This window comes from Pieris napi, chromosome 19, assembly GCF_905475465.1.
Source record: "Pieris napi chromosome 19, ilPieNapi1.2, whole genome shotgun sequence".
NCBI lineage: Eukaryota > Metazoa > Arthropoda > Insecta > Lepidoptera > Pieridae > Pieris > Pieris napi.
Window position 1 is genome coordinate 8201200 of NC_062252.1, and position 15094 is coordinate 8216293.

Below are 15094 nucleotides of genomic sequence, written 5' to 3' on the forward strand. Positions count from 1 at the left end.
GACATATTTCAATCACAAAGATTCGATATACAAAATTAATTCGATTCGCATTCGAGTTACAATTGTAGAGGAATTCCAAGAATTAAGTAAGGAAGGCATTTTGATACAAAATGTTACTTGTGCATTCAACGTGAAATTGCGGTTTCCGTGAACCGAAGAAAGAAAATAATGAAGGTTATAATTTTCTTTAGTAAAAAGCTTAGCAGGGTTCTTTGATTGTTCGAGGATCTAGATCATCCATGGCATGGCCATTTTGTATTACGACCATATAAGTCGATAAACTTTAAAATACTTTTTATTTTTGACAAATTCGCTTTTGCTTACTAGTCTGGCGTCACAGTTATGAACTAATATAAATAAATAAAATAAAAGTCACTTTATTTGACGCAAAAACAATTACATTTTATACTTATATTTTAAAGGTTATAAGCACACAATAGGTAACGAATCGTTGAGTTACTATTCATTTTGGTTAACCTCGTAAATAAAATAATTCTGTGAGCACTAGCGTTTAAACTAGGCCTAGCCTGTATCTTAAACGCTAGTTCCTTCCTTCTTCAAATTGGTTAAGTTGTTTGTCATTAGATGTTTATTCGGGTTATATGTTTATTAAACTAAATGAATTAATAACTAATATACCTAATTCGTAATTATATACTTCTTATTTCAAAATATTAAGTATGAAAAGTAATGGCGAACTTTAATGTCGTTGACAATGCTGTCAACATAACAAAAAACGTTATTAAGTTCTGCAGCGATCTTAAATCCCACGACGGTTCTCTTCACAAACTATATAAATACTTTATCGATTCGCAGATATCAACTTAATTAATATTACGTCATGTTTTTATTTGAAACCCCAGAACAACAGTCAAGACTTGACTTTGAAAGATCTTACGCTACTCTGCACTATTTGATTAGCCAGTCTATAGTTTATGCTCAAAACAGATTTTTTTCTATATGAAAAAAACTTTCAAAAGTAAACAAGTTTATATAACTGTTCGCTTTGATTTTAGGTCACTTTTTATAACACCTATCTTATCATAACTCAATTTTAATTTGGGGAATTTTAAGCTCTATTCCATTGTTATAACGTCTATATTTTTATGAAATAAATTTTCACAGGCCCATGTGAAGTGAGCTATAAACGGTGGCGTGCTAATAGTGTGAACACAAATTGTTAAACAAACTTTGGTAATAGAATAATGAAGGAGAAATTACCGTGAAGGTATAATAAGAATTAATTTGAAAGTATCAATACTTAAAATAAGCTGGTTTAATTATTAAAGAATGAACTTATAGTGACGAAATAAACAAACGTGAAATTAGTTATATTTAAATCAAAGTCCGTTGTTTCACAACTGAGCGTTTTGTAAGGTAGTTTTAACGCGCTCCACGACTTGAGGAACCAGCTATCTATTGAGTAAAAGAAAATAAAGACCAGCAACGCATTTGCATTCTGTCAATGTGACTGTTCATGGGCCGATATGCCCTTAACATCAGATGAGTCTCCGTATGCGCTTTCCGAGGCAAAAATTTTGTTATATAAAAATAAATTGACACTAATTGTTCTTACTACAAAATAAGTATATCTTATTTATTCTTTTGTTTTCATTAGCTTATAGTATTGTTTAGTTATTTTTATTATCATGTTTTAAGGGATTTCTATATATATAGTAAATTAATTAGAGAACTTTTATTTCATTGATAGTCAATAGATTTCACCGAGATATATACCGGGTTAGTTATTGGCGTTCAAGGTACCTTAATTCTTGTATAATTTAGTATGCAAGGTACATTTGTAGTCGAACCGTGTTTAAAATCAATTTCCTCTCATAAAACACACTTGGAGCCCGTCAAAGCTGACATTTCACACATCTATGTCAATAATAAGGTGCGTGTACATTATTCTTACTTAAAACCCGGTAATATTGACAATTGACAGGATGAAAGTTAAAGTGTTATTGAGAATTATTTGTATAAAACATAATAATAAGTTGTAATTATCATAAATTTATAAAAAAATGGATGGTTTTTTTTTATATGGCTCTGGCACGATTTGTGCATTAGCCAGCGTCAAGTATAGGATTTTTTTATAATTCGTGCTTGTCTTTAGAAATTCGACAGTGTCCTCCATGTACGGTTTAAGCACTCGCCCGGTACCGCACAACCCTCCCAAAGGCCGAGAACAAATTTAAATTAAATTAAAACTTGCCCTCGAACCGGGAATCGAACCCGGTACCCCTCACCTAACTGCCACTTCATAAGACCGCTAGGCTATGAGGCCCCAAATCGATAGTTATAAATATTGATTTTATATGTCGGTCACGTGACAGATTATTACAATCGAGAATGACGCTATAAATAATATAATGCCATAGAAAAATGTCTTCGCCTGTCTTATCCTAATAATGTTATGGAATTAAATTTTGTCGGAGATTTCTTTCAATTAGAAATATAATATATGTGTATCTGTGTAATTTAAGAATGACAATTAACACGGAAGACTTGATGTTTGTTTACGTGTCTACTGTCATGGTACATCATAGGGATTGGTGCGACGCCATCTTGCCAAGAGCGTTTTGGCGGGATCTTTAATTTTCTAAAGGTTTAATTTTAATTTGTTTCTTGATTTAAGATTTTATTGTACCTTTTTACTTAAACTATGTTCTTATAGATTAAAAGATGATTTATTTAATCGATTGACCAATTCCATTATTAATTTAATTTGTTTTAAATGATCGTACCTACTTTTTTTTTAATTCTACTTGGATTCAAAGTTGCCATGTTAAATCCTAATTAGAAAATTCGTCATTTGTTCATTATTTAATTGTTACTTAATTTTATATTTATTTAAAGTGAATTTTCCAGCCAAAAAGCTACAAATAAATCTCGTAACTGACACCAGCGTGTAGACACCTTTACAAGATTTGACTTATGGCTACACCATTCTTGTTCAGCAAGATCTTGCTTATTATATTACATAACGGGATAAGTGTCATCAGTAAATATGAATGTTTTACTATCGGATTTTTAAACGTGTTAAATAACGACTGGTAACCTTTTTATTTTATATAATACAATTTATTTTACCAAACATCGAAAGTGGTGTTAAAGTGTCTGTTTTCATTTTAAATTGTTATAATTTAATAATATTAAAATAACTTAATGCTTCATCATTGTTTGCCTAGTGGCTTCAGCGTGCGACTCTCCCTGAGGTCGTAGGTTTGATCCCCGGCTGTGCACCAATGGACTTTCTATGTGCGCATTTAACATTCGCTCGAACAGTGAAGGCAAACGTGAGGAAACCGACATGTCTTAGACCCAAAAAGTCGACGGCCTATTAGGTTGACAATTGATCATGAAACAGATTCATAAATCTGAGGCCTAGACCTAAAGAGGTTGTAGCATCACTGTTGTTTAATGCTTCAGATGAAGCAAGAAGAATGATAACTACATATTAAATTATTATAAATTGTACATATAATCTGATAGCTACAAAACATGCAACAAATTAATCCTTGCCAAGTCTAACGAAGGCTTCGCGGGACTCGGAACTATAAGTAAAGCTCGTTAGTGTTTGCATTTTACAACAATTCCTGCTTTAAATACCTTTAGAAAAATATGACTGATTTTCTAAAGTATTAAAAATGTATGAAAATTTTCCTAACAACGCTACAAACATGAATCATAATGAGGGTCTGAAATGAAGAACCTTTCTTATCACATACCTTAACTTCTAGTTCACTTAACTTCTTTTTAGAAAGTAGAACATCAGGCACAAGAGCTTCAATTTTGTAAAAAATCATACACAAAATACAACGCGAAATCCTCGAGCCGTCTAAAGTGCACTGCGACATTGTTAAAAAAATATTTTTATTCTCCGAGTGCGCCTAGATTAGCTTCTCAGAAGCCCTCACAAGCCACTTCGCTGGAAAAAGTAATTTTTCACAAGAGACATGTACAATATTGTAAACTTTTAATTGACCTATATAGCCCGGCGGAGCGCTAGTCCCATGACATCATGGATGACATAACACAAGGAATGCTTCCCCCCATTTAATACTCTTCAATCCCTAGTACACGTGTGCCACTCAAGGTCTCGCTACCCTGTAGTACATCCTCTCATGTTTGCAATTAAAACGAAAACCCGACCGGGACAAGGATATACGCGGTAAACAAGAGGAAAAGGGACGCCACTTCTCATTTACCCGAGCACTTTTTATTTCAACTTGCACTCAAGGGAGGTCGTCGGCCAATCAACGTAGTGTGCCGCGCCCGTTCTCATTGGCCGGTTTGAATAGAGAATGCCAAAGAACAAAAGCTGAGGGTAGGTAATAGCGAGTTTTGTTTCTTCGAGTGGCTTCATAAGTTCATTCGAGTGTTAGAACGCCTGAGGAACGGACGTCTCTAGACTAATTACCTAAGTTATATGCATTGTTTACGAGGGCTCTTACGCTAAGCTCCCTTCAATTGTCAGGGCGATGTTTAACATTGTTATTTATTGTTCGGAAGTCGTTGTCGGTTCTTGAGCTAGGAAATGTAAAACAAGCAAATTAGCTATGTTTGTTCTAGCGATCTTGGATGTTTGCGAGCCGGGCTTTAATGTTGGCGTTCGCTCATGCGACTTGGCATCCTGTGATTTTGCTAATGCAAGTTACACTTCAAATATTTGTTAATTTGCTTTTAATTTATTGGTTTACATTTGTGTTTGCGTTGAATCTGGTTTTTGAATGGGCTTGGGGTCGAGTACCTCAGCATACAATTGGTAATGAGGAATGTCTATACAAACTTTTAATACGCAATATATTGTAATAATTTGGAAGTAAACATAAAGTATAAATAATTGTGCTGTATTTTGCTTATTGATTTTTAATATATCGTAGCAGGTTTGGAACTATTAACAAGCTGTATGTTTCCATAAGCCTCTAGGCGTTGTAAGATAAAACGTATCGTCAGTTAGTCCAGCCACAATAGAGCACTGAATCACATACCATACTGTAAGTATGAATACTTACAAACCGTCTTATAGGAAACTTGTAATTATATTACTTGTCTTTTGAACGGGTTTTGCTATATATCTCCAAACGGCTGTATTGTTGATTGAAATAAGTAAGGATTATTTTGATGCCTTATAAAGATGGATATTTCACGAAATAAATTGTCTTTTAAATTTGTTACACATAGCTTATTGTCTGATTTCTGTGAATTGGAATGGCTCTTTCTTATGTTATCCTTTTTTACGTTCATATAATTTCAGATTTTCATAACTTTTTGCCGATACGATACCGATACCGATAGTATTATTGAAATATCGTCGATACCGATACCAACGCTATTAAAAAATATAAACAGTTACAGACTTTGAATTAAAGGTTTAGTTATTAATATTACGAATAAAATTAAAATAAATAATTGTTAATAATTAAAATTAATATTGATTATTCTGAATTTTATTAAATTTGGTATCGAATAAATACTACGCGCGATAGCTGTTAAAAGCCAACTAGAATGTCTAGCGAAATAGAATACGCGGGGACAAAGCGGGTAAGAGAGACCACAAGCTGAATAAAACCTGGGGATTCTCCGGGCATTGACAGTCCGTGCCTCGGTTGCAATGTTTAAAGCGCGAAAAGTATAGTTGTATCGGCAAATAAAATATCGCCGATATATCGGTATCGGGATCGGTATCGGATGCATCCCTAATCAAGACCAATAATTATCACTAATCAAAGATATCTACGAAATATTCATAGGCTGTTTATGTAATTCGTATTCAAAAATTTTTTTTTTCAGGAATTTAGCAGCACCAGTTCTCTCACCAGCCAGTAATACATCAGTGGAGGCATTTCCAACTCTACATAAAGAGAACTGCCAAAATCTGGAGTACTTGGTGGACCGGCAAAGGCAGCTTTGTATGCTGTCTGATAAAATGGTGCAGGTATGGTCATTTATATTTAGTGAGAATTAGCTTAGTTTCGTATCTAATTAATCTTAATAGTAGCTGTTAACGATTAACGACCCGTGTATACGTAGTTGGTCCCAAAGTTCTGTCACTGTCACATTATTTTTAAATTTCGAACATGATTTTATAAAAAAAATATTGCATTATATTTTTGAATGTTTGACTATTGTTTTAAAAGAAAAAACAATCACTTTCCGTAATTTTTCACGATGGAGTGGACATTGAAAGAAAACCGAATAGTTATTATTGCATTGCACCGCGCTGAGGGCACTCGCCAAGTACCATTTTCAAGTTGCTCAAAAGTTTGAATATAACGCTTAGGTTTGTGTGCCGTACTATTGATAGGTACAATGAAGTCTCCCGTGTTGAGGACAAGAAAAGAACTGGCCGGCCACGCTCCGCAAGAACACCAGCAGTAATCAAAGCTATCAAGTCGCGGATAGCAAAAAATCCTGTCCGAAAACAGAAGTTGATGGCTTTGCAGATGGGTGTCAATAGGAAAATAGTAAAAAAGGTTTTAAATGAAGATCTTGGTCTACGAGCATACAAAAAAAAGAGTGGGCACTTACTTAATGCTCGTCTAAAAGCAATAAGGCTTAAGAGATCGCGGGTGTTGTTGAAGCGGTATAGTAGACCGAGGCGAATCGGATCACTTTTTCTTTGAGGTTGAGTAAATCATACTAAAGTGCTATATAATGTTATTTTTATTGATAAAATCGTAAGAAGTAATAATTACCTATGAAATAAATATTTGAAAACTTAAATCATAAATATATTCTCTTAATTAGCTATTAAAAACTAAAAAAAAGAAAATATCCGATTCGCCCCAACTCTCGGGGTGAATCGGATCGTACACAAAATATAACAAAATTTTAAGGTATAGTGTTAAATAACTTTGGAATCAGTAAAAATATATAATAATAAGATCAATTTTAATTATTGGCACATAATTCACATATATATTATGGTCCTTTTTTTCTGTTAGCTCGTGAACGGTACTGAAAAACTCTTAGCAGCTTTACGCAAGGTCAACTCTTTGTTCTGGACTTAATTTACAGCCTCTTTCATTTTTTCTTGACTCGATTCTCCGGTGGTCATGAAATAAATATGAATCAATAACCTCAAACATTTAATAAATCAGTTTAAAAGTATCATCCAATTCGCCCCTAAGGATATGATCCGATTAGCCCCATAATTAAGACTTTTGAAATAAATATGTTAGACGTTAACCTCTAAGATTATACTTAAAAGCGAATTGGTTCTTCAATATTAACACCTTGCTTAGCAATATAAACCAAAGTAGTTAAATTTTAAGACAAATCCGTCATATGACACAAAGAAAACTTAAGTACGTAACCTTAGATGAGCGCCAAATTGCGACACACACAAAAAACCGAGTGGCTGACGAGCGGCATTGCCACTGATCCACAAGCGCGATCGAAATACTGCTTATGTCGGGAGGTGCTCAGTAAATGGAGAGACACAAAACGCCGGTTGAGTGCGTTCTATGTGAATGTGATATTTGAATTATCAACACATTTCTAATTTTGATCCGATTCGCCCTGTGATCCGATTCGCCTCGGTCTACCCTACGTGAAAAACCGACACCGTTATATCTTCTTTACGGACGAAAAATTTTTAGATTTTGAAGAGAAGTACAATTAACAGAATGATAGAGTGTACGCCAGGAGTTCTGAAGAAGCTGGAAATAAAGTTCCAAGGGTGCAACATGGACATCATCCATCATCAGTAATGGTCTGATTGGGAGTGTCCTATTACGGGCCAACTGACGTTCATTTTTGCGAAAAGGGGGTCAAAACCAGTGCAAAAGTGTACCAAGAGACGGTTTTGGATCAGCTTGTCAAAGACCTGCCCAGCACGCTATTTGCGGGATATCACTTTGTATTCCAGCAGGACTCTGCGCCTTCCCACACAGCCAAGACCACTGAAGCCTGGTTTGAGCGTCAAAACATCGACTTAATTAGACATGTGGATTGGCCTTCCTCCAGTCCGGACCTTAATCCTTTGGACTATAAAATTTGGCAGGTCTTAGAGAAGTAGGTCTGTGCTATACCACATAAAAATTTGGAGAGTCTGACGTCATATTTAAATAAATCAGTCACTGAAATCGACATGAATATGATGCGTACTGCGATAGACGACTGGCCGCGGCGCTTAAGGGCCAGTTTTAAAAATAAGGGAGGTCATTTCGAATAATTATATGATATTTCTATTCCTTCATTAATGTACTATAAAGTGATATATCACTCATTAATAACTGATAAGTACTTTTGTATTTATCATTATTTCCATTTATGACAGAACTTTGGGACCGACTACGTATACACCGTTTTCAATAAAACCTTTTTTAGGTATTTATAATTATATAGTAAACTAGCTGACCCGGCAAACGTTGTTTTGCCATGTATATTATTTCTAGGAAACATTTGTTTAGTTTAATAAAAATAACTATCTACAATAATAAAACAATAGAGGTTGATTGTAGAGAGGTGAAAATTAAGGGTTGCTGTAATGTCATAAAAAAATAAAAACAAAAAAATCTAATAAATAAAAAACATTGTTTGGGGTGGACACCTCTTATTACTTAGAGGTTTGAAATATAGTTAGTAGCCGATTCTCAGACATACTGAATATGCGTAAAAAATTTCATAAGAATCGGTTGAACCGTTTCGGAGGATATGGAAACGAACATTGTGACACGAGAATTTTATATAAATAGAGATTATTTTTTTATTTCTTAACATAAATTTGTCAGATCCTGTAAAATTTCATAAATTACCTTATAAGGTTAAGGAATATTCCTGATATAATCCAAGAACTACTATGTAGATGAAAATATAAAATTTATTGTGATTAATCTAGTATTCTTGCATAAGTGTTTGATAAGGAAACCAATATTTATCAGAAAAAAACATACATTTGAGGCTGAATAAGGGAAATAAATATAGCTAACTCCAGGCCCTGTAGTCATTATTATTATTATTAAATCTTTATTAAGCTGTAGTCATAGTAGCAGAATAAAAATGATAATCAAAAAAAAATCCTTTAATAATCCTTATCCAGTTGCGTAACAACGTAACTGCGTATTTAATGAATATTTAGAAAAAAAAATATTTTAATTTATAATTGTTCCTTTATTCTATTCTGTACGTGAAATAATTTTGGTTTGAACATGTCGTGTTGTCCTTTAATATACTTATACAAGATTTAATTGCGCTACACAAAAATTCGTTTATCTTCAGCCGGGATTCGAACCTCTCAAGGGTCTTACACTGCTCCTAATTCAAGTTAAATAACGGTTTCAGATATTTATATCTCATAAAGACATTACCACATTTACTTACATTAGATAATTTAATATATGCATTACGCTTATTAATTAATTGCATATTACAATAGTAAAAAAAGTACAACAGCACGCAAAAAACAAAAGACTTTAGTTACACACAAAAGAAAGATAAAATAATACAAAACAACAATGAATAATAAACAGAATTTAACAAATAGGTAACATACAAATTTATAAATTGTTGTCACTATAAAATAATATAAAAATCTTTAAAAAAATCATAAGAGATAAAAAATAATTAAAAATGTATAGCAACAATAAACGCCATCTATGGTCTAAAGCTGGGATTAGGTCGATCCCCAAACCCTAAATAGAAAGTACTTAAAAGGCCGACAACGCACTTGCGAGCCTTCATGCAATGTGAGCCTCCTGTTACATTAAAAAAAACGATTTCTCCAAACATGTCAAAGAAAATCTAAACGGTTAATTATGGAATTTAAAAATAACGTCTTTATGTAGTCGGTTAAATATAAAGTTTCAATTAACGGTTCATTAATTAGCCATTAAGTTTGATAATCTCGTTAAATGTCTGGTTTTACTCCAACGCTTGGGAATTGCAAATTGGATAGAAAATACTTGAATTGAGCAACCATTTAGGTTCGATTTCTCATTAATGCTCTTCGATAGGGTTGCTACACAATATATGTAGTATTAAAAATATCAGTATATATATATGTATACATACATATATCTTTAGCATTTTTTCATTGTATGAAAGCTAAATGAAGCCTTTTTTCTCCGATACATGTTTATTTATATTTCAAAATTAATTGGTAGTCGTTTATTAGCGAAAACTCTGCCAATGTTATAATGATATAAATTTCAATTTGTTGTAAAAGTGGAAATAAGTAAAGTGTAAAAGTGGAATTTGTTGTAAATTTTATTTATCTATAAAATAACTAAGTACATACTAGGTAATTACACTGTAAGTGTCCATGGGCGGCGGTATCACTTAACATAAGTTGAGCGAGCTTATTTAAAAAAATATTACTAATGAAGCTAGGGAAGACATAATTACGAATAACTAAATAAAAATAATGATTTCTATTTACATACAATAATAATACCTGGCAACACAGATCTTATTAAGACATTTTAAGTTGAGTTTTTATTTGTGGCAACCTTAACGTATTGTAGATTCAAACGATAATTCTGTCGGTAACCAGCCACTGTACTTTAATTGTTAATTTAAATGTTACTATACAATAAAACAATGGCTATATCAAGTGATAGAAATCTCTTCAACTAATTATTATAAAAAAATCCACACAATCAGCCATATAAAAGTAGGCATGCAAATGTTATATTAATAATATCATAATAATAAGTTGAGTGATTTAGAATTGTTATCAAATTAGGGTCTAAATACTCCCCCACGCTAAAAAGGCATATATGGACATTCGTATTAATAGTATACAATTTTTATTCGCTTTACAAAACGCAATCCTAAATAGGCTCTCCGAATACTTTTTGCTATTACTATCAGACAATTCTAAATCGCTGATAATTTGTTATATGTGTGTTCCTTCTTGAAATTCCAATTGGCTATTAGCTGTTAGTGCAACCGGATGGAGGAGGACTCTGTCTAACAAACCAAAACCTGACAATGCTAGCATATGATGGTTCCTAAATGATACATTGTATTTTACCTACTTATAAAAGTTATTTCCATATAAATGAAACTTTAATGTTCATAAGTAAGTTTTGGAAATAAAGACTGTTAGGGTAATAATAATAACACGTGTTTCATATAAATAATGAAACACAAAACCGAAGAAAAATAAGATTGAATATATGAAGACGAAGCATGTTAATGAGCGGTCTTACTGCTAAAAGCAGTTTCCTTCAGACAACGAAACATAAGTAATATAAACATTAAAAATACAAAACCGAAACTACTTTAAAAATAAAATATATCAAAGGTTTATTGGTACACTGTTAATTATTTCTTAAATGTAAGGTCTGCCCAGGCAGAGTATTTCACAATCGAGTGGCAGTGACGGTGTAGTCCCCCGAACAGTCCCACTACTATCTAAAAAGTGAGGGTTTTATAGTTATAACTTATAAATAATGTTTTCATAGAGACGAAAGCTGAAAAGATCTCACATTATTTAACGCTCATCAGCATCCTATATAATGCAGCTAGTTAGTAAACTGTCACTGCAAGAGATTCAATAAGAAACATTACAAAGAAATAAAAAATCCGTATAATGAGTTGTGTAAACATTATTATATATTTTAGTTAATAATTAGAAGCGTAAACAAAATGCAAGCAATCATGGGACACTTCAAGCCAAAATGAGCCCTTTAGTTTTTCCCACACTCATAAATTGTAATAACATTCTCGTTTCCGATAATGTCCAATAGGTCGACTACACTTGTATTCTAAATAGGTAACATAAGTGTTACTTAGATTTAAGAACTTTTAAATAAGCCATTTTTTTGACGTGATAACGTCTTTAAAATCGTTTTAGTCGGGTGACATGTTCAGAAACTTGTGTCACACCAAAACCTCACGAGCGCTGAGCGCAGGTATAACGAGAGAGAGACGGACCGATCTCCCGTCTCATCTCGAGCGCTGCCAGTCATTCCGTGAATGTATGAAGAAAAATGTATATCACAGTCGAATAAGTAAACTTGTCATTTTACACCCGAAATTTATCATCAAAAGTGTGAATAAAACGATAGATGTAATTTAAAATTTGAAAAAATTATTATCTTCATTAATTCCTTACTTCCCAAAAACTTATATCACCAATAAGACGTTATCACGTAAACATCTCGATCGTAAACCTACTTTACAAACAACCAATATTTTTTTTTATTAATCCAGCGACGCAACTCCTCCTAATTTTACAATTAAAGCCAGTTGACACCCAACTTCAAACAAAGAGTTTCATTTAACATATATTTGAACATCCCTCCAACAATTAAATAATTAATTAACCCTTTTAATAATATATTTAAGGTTAGTTATCGTTTTTTGTAATAGTATAAATTGTAGATTCATAAATTTACTAAATTTTTCATACATTTTGATGTTGATTATTGGCTAGAATTTGTGTAGGTATGTCAATAATATTCACAAAATGTTATCGCAATATAGACAAGCAACACCCGCTCTTATATTAATTAGGCCGTTACATAATTAGTATTATTTTATATTACAATAAAAAACGTAAATAATCAAAACCAACAAAATTAAACGACTAATGCAAAAACATAATAAGATAAACCAATTTAATTTCACTTGTACGCTAAATAAATGTTCGGAATATACTTTTTTATTTACATTCTTATTATGGTTATGACTTATGTTAATGTGCAATGGTTCGTACTGAGTTTATGCACACATCCGTTCGTTTCCTTTGATGTCTCAACCCGCATAATTTTGTATGCGTTTAGTAATGAATTGAAGTACTTAGAATATGCGTATATTGGTCCCGGTTGGGGTCCATTTTACTAATAACTAAGAAACAACTTATTCTAAATTGTTAATTAACTATATTCCATACATTAAAATAAATCTTTTTGAATATAAACGCTACAACAGCTTGCCAGTAATAAAATGTCGTGTTCAGTTGACAGATTAAATTTCTATAGTTTTTCCTTACTATAAAGAATTCTAGCCTGAAAGAGACCGTCTGCTCGGCAAACACGTCTTCCTAATCATTTCAGTAGGAAATTGTTTTGTTATCAATTCAATCAACAAATTAAATAATACAAATAAATCTGAACGCCACTCACAGCCGAATAACGTTCACGAATATCCATTTGGCCAAGATTTTACCTACATTTCAAGACTAAATTCTAATGATAGCGATAATAAATAAATAAGGGTACTTTGAATATATTTTATGACGTGTGACGTATTGTAATTAAGACATCGAGTTTTATTTAACATTGTTGGATGTTAATATGTTTGTAAGCTCAGCATTGGCAAAGCTTTTTTTTAAATTCAATTGTTTTAGTCTTTTGTTTATGATTGAAGCAGACATTTTTGACTTACAACTCTTCACTTAAAAATCTTACTGTAATGGATTCCAGGTGCTTCAAACAGGTGCAACGCAAACAGTCGAAGAATGCCAACATCAGTTCAGGCACAGCAGGTGGAATTGCAGTACCGTTCAGAACTCTACTGACATATTTGGAGGGGTACTTAAATTTAGTAAGTGATGTTTTAATACTTTTATGAGTAATTATATACTAACTCCCAGTAGTGAAATCCCGACTGAAATGTTGAGTGTACCGCTCGCTCTCAAACATGACATCAGCACGGAGATTGAAATAACTATATTAAGCTTTAAGCTTATTGTCAAGTTTATTATTATTAATTAAAGTAAATTAAGTTAAAGTTAATTAAAGTAAGTTTAAGTTAAATTAAGTTTATCATAAAGCAATGTATGTATAAGATAAATAAATTCTCATTCTCATTCTCAACATTTACGAAAAAATTAATACAAATTCTTAAATACATTTATTTAACTTAGTAATACCTAATTCGGCTGTATTGTGTTGGTGTGAAAGTGAAGATATGAACTATATCAAAGTTGCAGACATCGGGATGGCTATAGGAAGTTACGGAGTACCGACGCAAGCTCTTATGTATGCTTTGTGTTGTAACACATTTTTATAGAAAGATTTTCGTAGAATATCGTGAGTAATGAGTTTCAGCTAACGCCAGCCCCGCTACTCTGTATAACTAATACTGTATATCAAGAACTTCATTGACTAACATGTCTAGTGACGACATTTAACGACAAAACCCAATTTTGATGTAGATTTAATAACTCCCTTATTTTCTAAAATTATATTTGAGCTAGGAATCGCAGAAGGGTTTTTGCAAACGAGCTTAAAGTTAAGGAAAAATCATTCTCTGCCCGTTTGGTGCTAGAATGTTTTTAACTTTATGGAACTAGCCGGCATTCCAGGTATGTCAGAACCGTTACTACTTAAGGGGACACAATGGGGTCCTGATGTTGCAAGAGTCCATGGCGGTTAGCACCTAACTCTAGATGACCAGCCCGTTCACTTCTGTCCCATAAAAAAGCTAACGCCATCTTTGATAACATAAAATCATTTCAACAACCATTATGTTCCTCGCTTAGCTTCAACGTTTTTTGAATACGATGCGTACAAAATTAGACAATTTCACAGTACCATACATAAACAGTGAAGGATCAAAGCCGCGTGCGCCTTTGAACTCGCATCCTTTGTGATGTCAATTATTGTTAACAGGTGTCCGAATATCTTAAGATATTTGGAGAAATTAAACTTTGTAACAAACAGAAATAGTTATTGTCTTAAGTTCCAGCCAGTACATGTCGTTCGGCAAAGTTGTATTGCAAATTTTCAATTCTTCAGTTTGTCTTCTGTGTTTTTGAAAACCGAGAAATGGAATGGAGTAAAATCGAATTACCTCTAGTAACGGACCTCTCCATGGAGGTCATTATATTTTACCAAAATCAGAAAGAATATAGTTACAATTTAAACTCGAATTTATTAAAATATTTACATAACTATTAGACATTGTTTTTGAGGAGTCTAGTGGTTTAAACTTGCGACTCTTACCCCTGGGGTTGTAGGTTCCATCCCCTGCTGTACCAATGGACTTTCTGTTTAAGTCCGCCTTTAACACTAAATGTAAATAAACAAATGTCGAAGGTGTGTGCCAGGAACAGAAGGATGATTACCTACTTGTCTATTAGAGATGAACACGGAACGGATACATAAATCTGAGGCCCATACCTAAAAGGTTG

At 32.9% G+C, this 15094-nt stretch overlaps 1 protein-coding gene across 1 annotated transcript in view; it reads left to right on the forward strand.

Annotated features, from left to right (window-relative positions):
- LOC125059285 (protein Wnt-1-like) overlaps positions 1 to 15094 on the forward strand; it is a 72801-nt gene that overhangs the window by 51737 nt on the left and 5970 nt on the right. Inside the window, exons 2-3 of the mRNA XM_047663652.1 lie at positions 5797 to 5941; positions 13383 to 13503. Coding sequence (XP_047519608.1) covers positions 5797 to 5941; positions 13383 to 13503 — 266 coding nt within the window. The remainder of the gene's footprint in view (positions 1 to 5796; positions 5942 to 13382; positions 13504 to 15094) is intronic.